The 13,614-nt window shown below is 42.7% G+C and overlaps 1 protein-coding gene across 18 annotated transcripts in view; it reads left to right on the top strand.

Annotated features, from left to right (window-relative positions):
• Window positions 1–10,254: 10,254 nt before the first annotated feature.
• The window catches only part of LOC109481816 (liprin-alpha-1-like), a 41,320-nt gene continuing 37,960 nt past the window's right edge, over window positions 10,255–13,614 (top strand). For all 18 annotated transcript variants that reach the window (XM_019784412.1, XM_019784407.1, XM_019784414.1 and 15 more), the window contains exon 1: window positions 10,255–10,929. In XM_019784412.1, coding sequence (XP_019639971.1) covers window positions 10,678–10,929 — 252 coding nt within the window. In that variant the 5' untranslated portion in view covers window positions 10,255–10,677. The remainder of the gene's footprint in view (window positions 10,930–13,614) is intronic.

The following is a 13,614-nucleotide window of genomic DNA, read 5'->3' as shown; positions in this document are numbered from 1 at the left end:
TTCGCTGATGATTAACAACACTGAATTACTAAATAGAAATGTGTGTATAGATAAGAACTAAGTATTGTTCAAGATGGTACACTTCTAACAGAGATAGGACACCGTTAAAATGTCGATTTGTTTTAAAGAGAGATCCTACCCATTTTTAGAACTCATGATCAACCATTGGATATTATCTCAAATAATCTTACAAGGTTCTACGTATTTCACCTTTGAGGTTTCAGTTCTTATCTAAATAGACTAATCTCAACGGCAGGCGTGCGGCTGGTCGTTGAAATTAGACTGAAATACCATCACTCGTCAGTAGGAGACGCTAAAGTCGAGAGGGGAAAGAATTGATAGTAACTGAGTGCCTTTAGTGTCCGAAGCACACTGGTGATACGGTGTTTGATAATGAAGGGCGTGAGAGATAAGAAAACTTCTAGTAGTGACAAAGTAAGAGAAGGATAGCCTCAATATATACCAGGCTTCAGCGGTGACTGGAAAGAGTAGAATCGGTCAAATAGATCATGAAATACTAGGGGAGTTGGTATGCTTTAAGGATCGGGTACACTTCGGAATCGGCAAACTGTATCCCCTTTCCTTTAGCTAACTTCTAGTAGCTCCCCTGTCATGTTATCCGTCTATTTTGCAAATTTCTAGCCTCTACCAGGCTCTCTATCTGCCCGCCGCCGGTATATTAGTATATTTCTACTCTTTCCGGCTGCCTCCCGAAGCCTGGTAGAGGCTAGCAAATTTCTACTCATGCCGGCCTCCTCATATTTGTGTAGAATATGTTCAACTTCACGTGTGCCAAATTTAGCGCTTTTAGACAAAGGTGCACAATTCGGCTGATTTTAAAGCCATGCCGCTGGAGTAGTAAAGACAGGAAATGAGCGCTCAATAATGATTGTTCATTGCAGACTCATGCCCGAGGAGGGAAATTTGCAAATACAAAAGGAACATTTGATATAGGTACAAACAAGTAATACATAACTAGACACAAGAAATAAAAAAAGCTACCGTAACTCCTGAATCAATGGGTTTGACTTGTTTTTTGAAGACAGACTTGGAAGACAAAAGATCCAACTTTTGCTCAATAAGCAATCCCTGCCGTTAACAGCTGAAAGAGTGGGTTATTTGCCCAACTGTGCAGTTTGCTGTTTGTACTGAGGTCACCACAGGGCCAGCCAAACATCCCCATCTACTGATAAGTTTGATAACTGGGTTTGTGTGTTTGTGCGATATAGTTTTCAATATTTTCATGCAACATGGATATACAACTATCATAACTTCCATGGCCTTTAAGTGAACGAATTGGTTAAACGATGGTAAAAAGGTGTAGGAAACAAAGTAAAAGAATACGAATCCAATTGATTTTGTGCGATCATTGTTATATTTGAACTGAATGCCTATTTCTGAACTGTAATGGTCATCTTGACCCTAATTTTAACTTAGTAAATGCGACAATGCTAATCACGTCAGAGTTGAACACATGTTAGCACAATGCAAGATAGAACAAGAAGCCATAGGTGACAATCCTCCGTGAAGTTTTATCATCAGTATTTCAACAAAATCCCAAGCGTCAACGCCAGACCTACTGTGCAGACATTATAATTAGGCAACGGTTAATATAATGAGGGCGCGTCACAAGCATAAAACATACAAAGAGCTAAATCCATTACTGCTCCCAGGGCGTGTAAAGATACTGTGCCTCAAGTTCGAAGTTCATTTCAATTACACACACACAATCATTGCATTCACATAAAGATCGGACTATCATGGTCGTGTCTAGTAACAAAGACAGTCCCACCGTCTTACCGTGCCTGTACCTAATTAAGCGCGCCTGGAACAGGCCAAATTCCAGCAACAGTTGCGGTAAGCACCGCGAGTGTTACTACCGCCGGCCAGATAACCAGGATATCTGCTAGAGTACCTCTGCTACCAGACAACTGCCTAAACCTACGGCCTATTCCACAGGATTGTAAAGGTAGGGATGTTTCTAAAATATGCATTTACTTCAATATCAAAACAGCTACGGTAAAAATAAAAAGACGTGCATCATCCCGGACATAATGCCACACCACATGCGAAATTACACAGAAATGCGACGTACGGAAGAATGCGTTTTGGCTGCGAACATCTTCCAAAAAAACTTGGCATCTCTTAAGCATGGGCAAAAACATCTGGAACCACTTATCAAAACCACCCCGTATCTGCATGAAGTTCCAACCCCCCCCCCTGCTATTCCAAACAACGCGTTTTTCTGGACCATTCCAATTCGCCTCGTAATTGTAGGGGTGCGTCTGCAATATTACATTGACCGCGAAAGCAGCAACGGCAAAAATACACATTCGTGCATCAACACGGGCATGCCCGCAGACGGCGTATAAAATTGCGTGCCGATTACACAAAGAGAACCCAGTGTTTTGACTGCGAACATGAAAAATCAGCCGATCACAACACTCCGTCCGGAGGTCCTGACCTCCTTCACGGAGTAATAATACCCAATAAAAACTGAAATAAACATAGCACATACAGAGACCCCAAAGAGAGACGTTTATTCAGAGCTCACCACCGCAATGTGTTGTAAATCATGTGTGCTATATAACGTTACATGTAATAGTAACATCCTCGAACATATGTAACCAACAAAGTATTCAAATAACATTCAAGGTAGCGTAATGCACAAGAGGAATAGAGTGTTTTGAGGAACACATTGGGCATTTGTACTCTCCAAGCAGAGGTTTGGGCTTCGACTTATTTTGTGTTTTAGGCGTATCTATTTGGGAGTTTCTTTTTTTGGATACTGCCCTGCCAATGATACTGCCTTGCCAATTTCATGGATACTGTCTTTCAGCCACCTTAAGATCTGTTATAAGAGATCAGCGAATTCGTGATATCTTGACTTTCTTAGGGTTGTGGGTTATCTTATACTCTCCAAGCAGAGGTTTGGGTTTTGGCTTATTTTTGTCGTGTTTTAGGCTTTTTTTATCGGGGTTTCTTTTTTTTTCACTGGATTTTTTACGCCAACATATTCCAGTGTAAAAAAAGAAACCCCGATAAAAAAATCCTAAAAAACACCAAAAAATAAGCCAAACCCACCCCAAACCTCTGCTTGGAGAGTACCCTCCGTGTTGTTGTTTGTTGTGTTGTGATGATGAGTTGACACTCGTCATTCCTGTCATTCCCGGCGGCCAGGGTTTCAGTTTCTCCATTCCGTGGGGCGGGCGGACGTCACAGGCGGCATTCCACCGATGTCTGCTCCGTACCGCACCATGTGTGGCATCCGCTTCATCTGACACTGCAATATAAGCCACTATAAAACCCAAACATCTGCTTGGAGAGTACACAGAGGGTATGGTCAGCAGGCAGAGCTGTCACCACTGAGGACATGTTTGTAAACTTTGTCATGGCACGGAAAATTGATCTGTTCACGACTTTTGCGCGTAAAAATGCGTGCGTGCGTGCGTTTGTGTGTGTGTGTGTCCGTGCGTGCGTGTGTGCGTGTGCATCATGTATGTATATTTATGTGTGTGTGTTTTTGTGTGTGTATGTGTACGTGTATGTGTTGTGTAGTTGTGTGATTGTGTGTGTGTGTTCGTGCGTACGTGTGTATATGTGTTTGTGTATTTGTGTGAATGTGTGAATGTGTGTATGTGTACGTGCATGTGTTTGTGTAGTTGTGTGAATGTGTGTGTGTGTGTGCGTGCGTGCGTGCGCGTGTATATGTGTTTGTGTAGTTGTGTGTGTGTATCAATCTGAGTCTGAGTGTGTGTGTGCGTGTGTGTATGTGTATGTGCATGTCTTTGTGTGTTTGTGTGTGTATGTGTATGTGTATGTGTACGTGTTGTGTTTGTGTAGTTGTGTGATTGTGTGTGTATGTGTATGTGTACGTGTTGTGTTTGTGCAGTTGTGTGATTGTGTGTGTATGTGTATGTGTATGTGTACGTGTTGTGTTTGTGTAGTTGTGTGATTGTGTGTGTATGTGTACGTGTTGTGTTTGTGTAGTTGTGTGATTGTGTGTGCGTTTTTATTTTTTTTCTCATCATTTTGTATCTTTTTGACCCCGAAATACTTTATCAGCTCCCATCCCCACGTAACGTAACGTTACATCATTTACTCGCTAGCCTCGTTCTTCCTCAGCGCTTGTACCTGGGGAAATCACACAGTTGCAGAGTACGGGGTGTGTGTTTGTGGTCGGTCCGGAATCAGCAGAGACCAATTAGGCCACAGCAAGTAAATTTTATGGATTACATCCTCCGCAGACTCCAAATCTAATGCAAGCAAGCGAAAAAACAAGCACAAGGTTCTTACATTGTAAATTTTTGACTCAATCATTGTACAAATGGTTTTGATTCAATGGAAACATCACATATACACAGCCGACATCACTGCATCAAAGTAAGAAACATAATAATATTATTTAATTAATAAAGAGCCCTCTCTTGTCTCCTCTCTTCATAGTTATCTGCCATCCACCTTCGGCATGGAAACAGACATCTTTACCCATTTTCGGCATGTTGACCACTGTCAGAAGGCAACAAAATTTCTTGTTTTTCTCTCCAAAATCAGGCGAAAATTAATGCGCGCGCTGATGTCATCCATAAAAATTACTTGTTGTGGCCTTATATTACGCCCACAGCAGTCCTTGGACTCTGAAAAATCTTCCGACGTTCTCTTTTTTTTTTTCGTGACAAATTTTGAACTTAGCCAAGAATAATACTAAGTATTGTATTTTAAAAGCTAGATCTCTCGGCTTTGACTTCTTTTGAGTCAGTGGAAGACGAAATGACCCACTTATAAAGACGCAAATAAATATTTCAAGTAATGACGGCTGGAAAAATAACAACGATGAAAATAACACACAAACTCCATTCTAGCACTCGAAATCATGAGGCAGTGTTAAACTAATCGCCACCGATTTGGCGGTAAATGTTAATGTATCTATAATCATGTCCATTGTTTGTTTCTAATGGTTGTTGTCCCGCTGGAGTTGTCATAATGAAATCGCCTCAGTCTGCACCTGTCAGGGTCCCGGTGGAGTATAACTATTCTCTGTTCTCTCCGAATCTAGCCTGGAGTCCAGTCTATCGTGGCTGGGGCGGATTCTCTACGAAGCTACACGAGCTCTTCCCCGCCCGACTCAGCTAGGTTCCCCGGTAGGTTCTGCTGGACATGAGTTTGTGGGGCTAATCAACTCCTGGCGTGCAAAACTCTATCACAGGCGTAACACTCCTACCGGGCGGCCTGTTGAGCTGGACGGAGGAAAACTCTCAGAGCCCCGAAGACAGCCTACCCAAACCACGGTAGAGTGCGTTGCAGCCGACCGATGATGATGAGCTAGGATACCTAGCCTGGGTGCCAGACCCATCACACTGGACTTTGTGTCCAGTGTGCTACGGATCTGGCACCCAGTCTAGTGCGTGGATACCAGGCTACTCCGAATTGTGCTGTGTCTGGCAGGCTTGTAAATATGCCATTGATGTCTGGCTAAAAAAATGCGAAAGAAGGTACGCGAAGGAATGAATTCCGTGCTGTGTGGGTGCCGCGTGTTAATAAAGTGGCGCGTTTAACTTCCTTCACAGACAACTTGAAGCAGCGACGTTTGTTACCTCCATGCATGAAAAATGGAAGTATTGTTTTTGGTCGGTGTGAGTATGTGTGTGTTTCCGCACATCTGTTGTCATCATAACGTCAGAACGCCTTTATGGATTGTGATCATATTGCGTATGTTGGTACATGTAGGTCGTAGGAAGACAAAGGCTATGGTAAAATATGGGCCTCCTGGTGGCTGACCTTGGTACTACAGCAGAACGTCTGTTGTTTTTTTTAATCTTTTGTCCTGAACATGGTATGGTCTTGACTTTGTGATAGCTAAAGAGGTTTGGGTTTTGGCTTTTTTGGCGGGTTTTGGGGGGTTTTATCGGGCATTCCTTTTTTGCACTGGTTGGCGTAAAAAAAAAGATCCAAGTGTAGAGAAGAAAGCCCTCCAAAAAAGTCCAAATACACGCCAAAATAAGCCAAAGCCCAAACCTCTGCTTGGAGAGTACAGTGCGCGTAGGCCGTACGATTAATCTACTCACCTGTTGGACTGACATTTGCCTTTAGACAAAAGGTTTTTCAGGTTGACTTGGATTACAAGAATGTGCAATTCAAGTCATCAGAGTATTTCTAAGGAGAAACAAAAGGTCACTTTTGTTTGGAAGTTACGCCAAGTTGGGTACAGTGTGGGAGGTTAGTGTGTGAGTAGGATGGGACTGGGATTTGGCAGTAAACATCTTTTGACAGTTGTTATTTGAAATTCTGCCCGAGCTTTGAGAAAAGGAAGACTCTTGTGTGTCAACGTAATTAAGCGCAATTTTAAGGAGAAAGCAACAGGGGATCCTGAGAATTGTACAATTGCCTACGAGAGAGTCCGCGAACTTGAAAATGGTCCAAGTTTCACAAGCTGGAGACTGCAATTGAACAGGTGTTACCCACTTTGATTAGAAATGTTGATTCCACCTTTAAAGCAATACATGTATTATGTAAGGTTTTTGCGCCAAAACTGTAAATATGAATAATTGAAATTTTCTCATCTAGATTGTCATTTTCAATAACATATTAGAGTCGCTTTTTCACTTTTCCTGCGACTCAGCGCGCGCAGAAATAGAATTAGTTGCACCAGGCCCGCTGTATTTTTAGGAGGCTCCTAAAAAGAATGTAAACAAACAGCGGTAAACAAACCGAGGAGTTGGCAGTTTTTCAACACGTTTTTGCGGCGCAAAACGACGTTGATCTTTTACTCCCCAAATGTCATTATGAACCCAGGTAGGCTTACAGCACAAGAAAATGTGTAAAACAACGATGTTTAAAATAAGTGAAAATCTTACATTATATCGCTTTAAGATGTTCGCACATGTTACATGTGAGGTGCCATGTGATATCTTTCTCGTTGTTTTTTTCGGTCTGACGATCCAAAATCAAAGAACCCCTTTCGACGCCTTCCTCATTAACTCTTCATTTGACTTCAAGGAAAAACGCAGTGATAGAATTGGTGTCCACCAGACTATACTTCCACAAATTTCACGTAATTTCCTTAATTTCTCCGGGCGTTGTGCTCGCAGGCGCCACCGGTAAACTTAGAACACATCTGTTACTATCAGATACTAGTACATGTGGTAGGTGGTATTAGCTCACTTATCACACTTAAGGCCATGCTGATTTGATTATTTGGATGACATCCACGCGCGCATGAATTTTCGTCCGCTTCCAAAAAGAAATTCGACCATACTGTAAATCGTTCAAAATGAGAGAATATATGTCGTATGTTGCAAAAAAAAAAGGATTTCAAAACGATACAAATGTCATAGAATGTCAAAATCAATTCAGGAAAAGAAGAAAATGCGAATAAATGAAAATGAATAGTCTATCAATTCTTTTTTGCCATACCATACTCATTTGTTTAAGTCATTTGTTCAACCTTTATGTCCACGTAGTTTTCATAATGAAGGAAACTTTTTTGTCAAACTTTTTTATTCGCACGCTCGCCTCAGTATTAGGGTTCCCTGTAGATGCCATCCATATAATCGAGTCAACATGGCCTATTTTATTTTAGTATTTACTTAAGTCTAGTGCTATAGGGACGACCTGTTATTACATTGTACTTGCGGTGGTTTACATCCGTTGCCAATTTGCCAAGTCAAGTCTTTTATTAGCCCTTTTGCTTCTGAAAGGATCATAAAAGAGCGTAAAAACCTTCTTTTTTTTAGAATTGCAGTGTAGTTTTCTATATTATTATGGTTGACTTATTCTTATTTCAGAGTAAAGGCGAATGCACCGTAACTGTGATTTAGAACCATCAGACTCGGCTTTCGTGTCCAAAGGCAGGTGGAGACTATGGTAAATTGCCTTTTCAGTTCCTTTTAATCCAACGAGGTCAGTGCACTAGCTGACCGTAGGTGACCTCGGCTCCGATTCTTGTCCGGTCTTTGAACCTCATCTCGCCGAGGCTTTTTTTCGCGGCCCCCGTGGCGGTACGTAGCCTGGTATCCAGTCTATCGTGGTTGGGGCAGGCTGTCTTCGGGGCCGCCCGATAGTTTTCCCCGTCCAGCCCAACAGACCGCCCGGTACCATGGGTACGGGGGGTGTGACACCTGTGAAAACTGAGTTTGACACGCCCGGAGTTGATTAGCCCCACGTGACATGCCAAACCTACCGGGGAACCTTGCTGAGTCGGGCGGGGAAGAGCTTCTGCAGCCCCGAAGAAAACCCACCCCAACCACGAGATAGACTGGATACCAGGCTACCGGCGGCGGTTGGGCTGTCATTACCGTTTTTTGACGTCGCCGCAAAACTACCACACCGCCATTTTATACCTTCTTGTGGAGGTTTTACTTTTATCTTCAAAGACAACTGTCTGGTTCCATCCTCAGACGAATGTCCTTGAGATAGATTGTTAAAATCAACTAGTGTTTTATACGGTTTCTCAAGACCCCCTTTAATTTTTTTCAAAAAGTTTGAATACAAGGAAATGTAAAGATTGCGTTTCTAATGAATTTTTAAAAATAATTTCTGGTTAAGTAATTTTTGCTGCGCCTAACGAGACACTTGTTCCCTGTCCCTTACCCTGGGTGCCAGCCAAGTTTACAGGCCGCTAACCGTTTTTTTCGGCAGCCAGGGTACTTCGCCCGCAGAGGAGTATATATATATTTGAGGGCGGCCAAACTCCCCCCGGGCTAGACTCCCCCGTAGCAGTAATTTAGACCGGCGGGCGAAAGGCTATTGCCGCCCGAAGAACGAGTTTGGCATCCAGGGTACCTGTCCCTGGTTTTAGATAGCCTGGGTACCATCCCCAGTAGTATATTCGCAAACTCTATAACCAGTTATAGAGTTTGCGAATATACTTTGCAACTTTGCAAAGGACGGCAGACTCTGCGTCATGTCCTCAACATGTGCCCTGTAGCCCTCAAGGACAGGTATACCTGGCGACATAATAGTGTCCTTATGGAACTAGTCAGCACCCTTAAGCTGTGGCATGCAAAGTCCAACCCAGAGGTCACAATCAGGTGTGACTTAAGCCCAGACTACCTGGAAGGAGGTACACACACCACAATTCCCCCAGACATCCTACCGACACCGCTGGTACCTGACATCACAGTCCAGGATCCTGTCAAACGAACGCTGACCCTGATTGAACTTACCGTCCCGTTTGATCAGAATGCACAGGACGCCGAGGATAGAAAATCGGCGAAGTACGAAAGTCTGGTTAATGACATTAACTTTCATAGTGGATACAGGGCTACTCTTGTTACAGTTGAAGTAGGAAGCAGAGGGTGGATTAACGGCGAGAACATTGCAAAGCTGAAGTCACTCTGTCCGGTCAGTCACAAAGACCGTGAAGTCAGACATCTTAAAAGTAGACTGGGAAAGTGTGCACTTTGTGCATCTTATGCAATCTATTGTGCCAGAAACACGCCTGCTTGGGAATGCACTTCAGGATTGTTCTACTGTAAAAATTAGATGTAAAATTTAGCTGCTGTCTTTTTTAAGAACTCTAAATTGTAATTGTTATATAATGTACCCGTAATTATAATTATATATGGCAATTTTTAACAGAGAACGTCTGTATGTCCGATGCACACAGTGACTAGTATATTGTATTTTTGTCTGTCCACCTTGCGTCCTCCTCTTGTTACCTAAACATGAGACAAAGGATTGTCCTAGGTTTTTAGCTATGTATTTAATATGTCATTCATCTTGTATGGAATAAAGATGATTTTAACCCCCTGGGGATGGTACCCAGGCTAGGTTTTAGAAGCATTTCACTTTAAGAACTGGAAAAAATATATTTAAGTGCTCCAAGACTAGCCCATGTTTGTTATTATCCATTCAACCGCAATTGCAAGATTCTATTTTATTCAAATCCCCTCATTATGCAGTTTTGTACACTCTAATCCTATAATGTCTTCAATTTCCTTCTGTTAACTGTAATCATTCTCTCGTGTCAAGTCATGGACTTTACATAAACATTGCGCGCTCCAAATTACTTTCTTAGGCGGTTTAATGAATTGTAGCGGCTCTCCCGTGTCAACGGCCTCGGGGTTATACGAATTTGACGCGCGTGTATTAAAATCTGTCGTGCTGTATCCATTCACACGAGGATAACTTATTTTGACGATTTGATAAATCCTAATTGGGGTTGTAATTGTAGCCGGGCGGTTGTTAGAAGTTTTGGTATTGTGCAGTTTTGCCTGGGGGCTATGGGGTCGTGTTTGTGGGGGTGGGGTCACGGCGGTGCATGCCGGGACGGCAGTGCGGGATGGGGACTGTGGCTGGGAGCGGAGCAGCGAGGATCCGAACCACCGACACCCGCGACAAAAACGCCCAAGCACCGCTTTAGGATGACCCACAGACTTCATCCCCCGCTTTGTACACGACCACGGAACCTTCAAGCCGCCCAAGGTAGCAAAATGCGCGCCCTGGAGTCGCTCTGATGCCGCCCTGAAGCGGCGATTTGGGCTGCGGTGCTGCGGACTTGTGGAGGGGTGACTCCAACCTAACCAGCTCGTGTGTATATACGGTGAGGGAAAAGCCCGCCGCGGTTTACCCCGGGATTTTTACGTTGTACAGACCTCGTAATAATTTCCTTCTCCTTTCGTCCCGTACGTGAACATTTGTTGACCTCTAATACACGGATCGTAAGTTCTCATTCAAATGGTGGACATAATGATGTGCGACGTGATGCCCACGATTTCCGAAGACTCGATCTCTCAGCGCGGCTCGCTGGCCGGCGGAGACGATGCCAATTTCGAACAACTGATGGTCAACATGCTGGACGAAAGGGACAAGCTTCTGGACAGCTTGCGCGCCACTCAAGAGAGCTTAGCGACCACCCAGTCGACCATGAAGGAGCTACAACAGGAAAGAGACTCACTACAGAGGCAACTCCAGTCTAGTCTACCTCAGGTGAGGGGTTTAAAAGATCGTAAACACACGGCTTCCTGAGAGCTAGTAGCCGAGCTGGGTGGAGGGGGAGGGGGGCACTGCCGCCATTTTGTTTATGGAATTTTATTGACGTTTCCGCTGATAAGATTTCAGTCAACTCTGAACATTCCACGGTCCCTTCTTCCATTGTTACAACTCCTGCGGCGTCAGGAGGTTTCTAACCCGGCTTGCCGGCGCCGAAAAACGCGGTTTGCCGCCAAAGGTTGTGTCAAAAATTAGTTCTGCAAATGTGGCGAGTTGGGAAAACCTAACCCAGCCCAACACGCCATGCCTCATGGGAAATTCACTTCCACTTCCGGCTTAGGTTTCCTAGAAATACGGAAAATTAATCATTCTTTGCAATAATAATCGGTTCTAAATTTAATTTCAAGGAACACTTTCTTGTAGAAAGCTGGGCACTTGATATATGTAAATGATATGTGCCCTAAAAACACATGTAAACATTTAAAGGGAACCATAACCATATGATCCCTGTTGTTTCACAATGGGAGTAGAAATATGATATTACTTTCACAATCATAAAAGTTAAAGAAAAAGATAGTTATCTAAACGAACTACTTTGTTGTTGTACTACTAAAAGCCTTGAGGAATGCGAATATTTGAAAACATACAGTAAAGGCAGGAAGTGACATCATCAATTTGAGTAGGAAGTTTTTCCTTGCAGAAGGGGAGTGCCCCATTCTGAGACCATGAATGTGGGTTTTAACATTCTTGGGGATTCTTGAGGCATTATAAGACATCCGTAAATGATATGTAGGGTTCTAGCCAGGATTTTTCATAGCATAGGGGTCAGGTACAGAAGAGCAACTTTCGTGGCGCAAATCGTGCATTGAGCCGAAATATTTTGAAACTCATTTTGAAACTCATTTTGACACTATTTCTTGTTTAATGAGGAACAGATTTTGTGAAGTTAAGGTTTTCCCTTTGCTATAGCTTCATTCTAAAGTTACATTTTCATTTTTTTTGCAAGATTTATGAAGGTTCTTCCTCCCAAAACACCCCTATGTTGGTTGAAAGACAGCATAGGGGTCAAAATTATGGCATAGGGGGTCACTCAAAATCATTGCATAGGGGGGACCCTATGCTAAAAAGGCCTGGCTAGGACACTGATATGAATACTTGGCTGTTGAATATTTTAAATATTACAAAGCAATTCTTTTAGGATAGCCTGTAAACAGTACTATTATTATCATAATTCCTTTACAGACATTGTGGCACCTTGGTTTCGTAATCAAGACTGATTTCTAAATTACTCTATTGCAATTATGGCAATTTCATATTTTTTTTTACACAACAAAATTGACTTTAAACAACCAGAACCAATCCAGTATCTGACTTATGTTTAACTAAGGTATTTTTGACACAGGTTTAGAGTATAGATATTAAACATGTATGATGAGAGAATGCCATGAAATGTATGTTATTATGCAAACTTATTGTGCTTCTCCAAGCCACAATCCATGAAAATTTGAACATGATTTTTCACAGTCTTGCAGACCATTAAACTCTTAAGTGGTGCATTCTCACTCATTCTGATAACTGTAAATATAATCTTGTGCTACAATTTTTGGCTGTGTATGTGTTAAAATAAATTTTAAGAAAGCCATTTTAGCAAAGGAAAGAAAAGATAATACATGTGAAACCATACTGTTACCTATCATTGTGACACATACAGTGTGTCAGTGAAAATGTTTACAGAAATAACTGTCGTGTTTTCAAATTAGTTGAATACCTGTATTACAATCCTTTGGTAGCAAGTTACACAGTAGTAGGTACATGCAGTATGAGTGGGAGGGGGGCACCTAGGGGGGTGGGTAGGCTGTCAAGTTTCTCTGTCAAGCTAAGCTGAGGTCAGACACAACAACACATATCCAGATAACAGGAAAATTCTCTGTGCTGACTTCAACAAGCATTAGCTCCGCCCCCACAGGAGTAAAGGTCTAATTTTATACACCTCGGAACAGTGATGGGCAGTGTACATGTAGCTAGGGGACAGCCCAGATGAAGAAAGAATTGACCTGGTGCTGACTTGATTAGTATGTTGAAGGGCCAACAGGGGACAGAGCCATGCTGTCAAAATATGTCTGGTTGCAACTTGGGAGGCTTGCATTGGTGTAGGGTTACTTTTCCTCTCAGTAGGAGGGAGGGTATTTTTTCAGGGTAGAAGAGTTGGGGTTGAGAAAAGGTTACACTCCAGCGATGCCACCGATGATATCAAGGGTGTCCCGACTTTATGTAGGGATCGTTTTGAAGTGCAGAACAAGTTGCAGCAAGTCTGTGACGTTTTGACGAAACTTACAAAAACGTTGGTGGCAAAATCTCAGCGACTCTAGGAATTCAGAACAATTAGTGATGGAATTCTGTATATGTTTGACTTCGCTGGGCCTGCCAATATTGACGATTACAAATGACAGCAGGATTGGGCTTCTTTATGATTGTATCTTGGCGTGTATCAGACAATTTTGTGCCAGTAGTAGCATGATGTGGAGTCCCGGAGTCCCAAGCTTGCACATGTAACTGATATGTGCAACTAGGAAGAAATGCATAACTAAAACAGTAAACTCATACAAATTTGTCAAAATGGCATAGATAGAATACTTCTGAAGGCACCTTTTTCAAACTGATGAGTTCAGCGTAATCTTTTAA

The sequence above is a fragment of the Branchiostoma belcheri genome, unplaced genomic scaffold (genome assembly GCF_001625305.1).
Source record: "Branchiostoma belcheri isolate BF01 breed outbred unplaced genomic scaffold, Haploidv18h27 scaffold58, whole genome shotgun sequence".
NCBI classification, from domain to species: Eukaryota; Metazoa; Chordata; class Leptocardii; order Amphioxiformes; family Branchiostomatidae; genus Branchiostoma; species Branchiostoma belcheri.
Note: the sequence above shows the minus strand (reverse complement) of the source record. Positions and strands in the feature narration are given on the sequence as shown.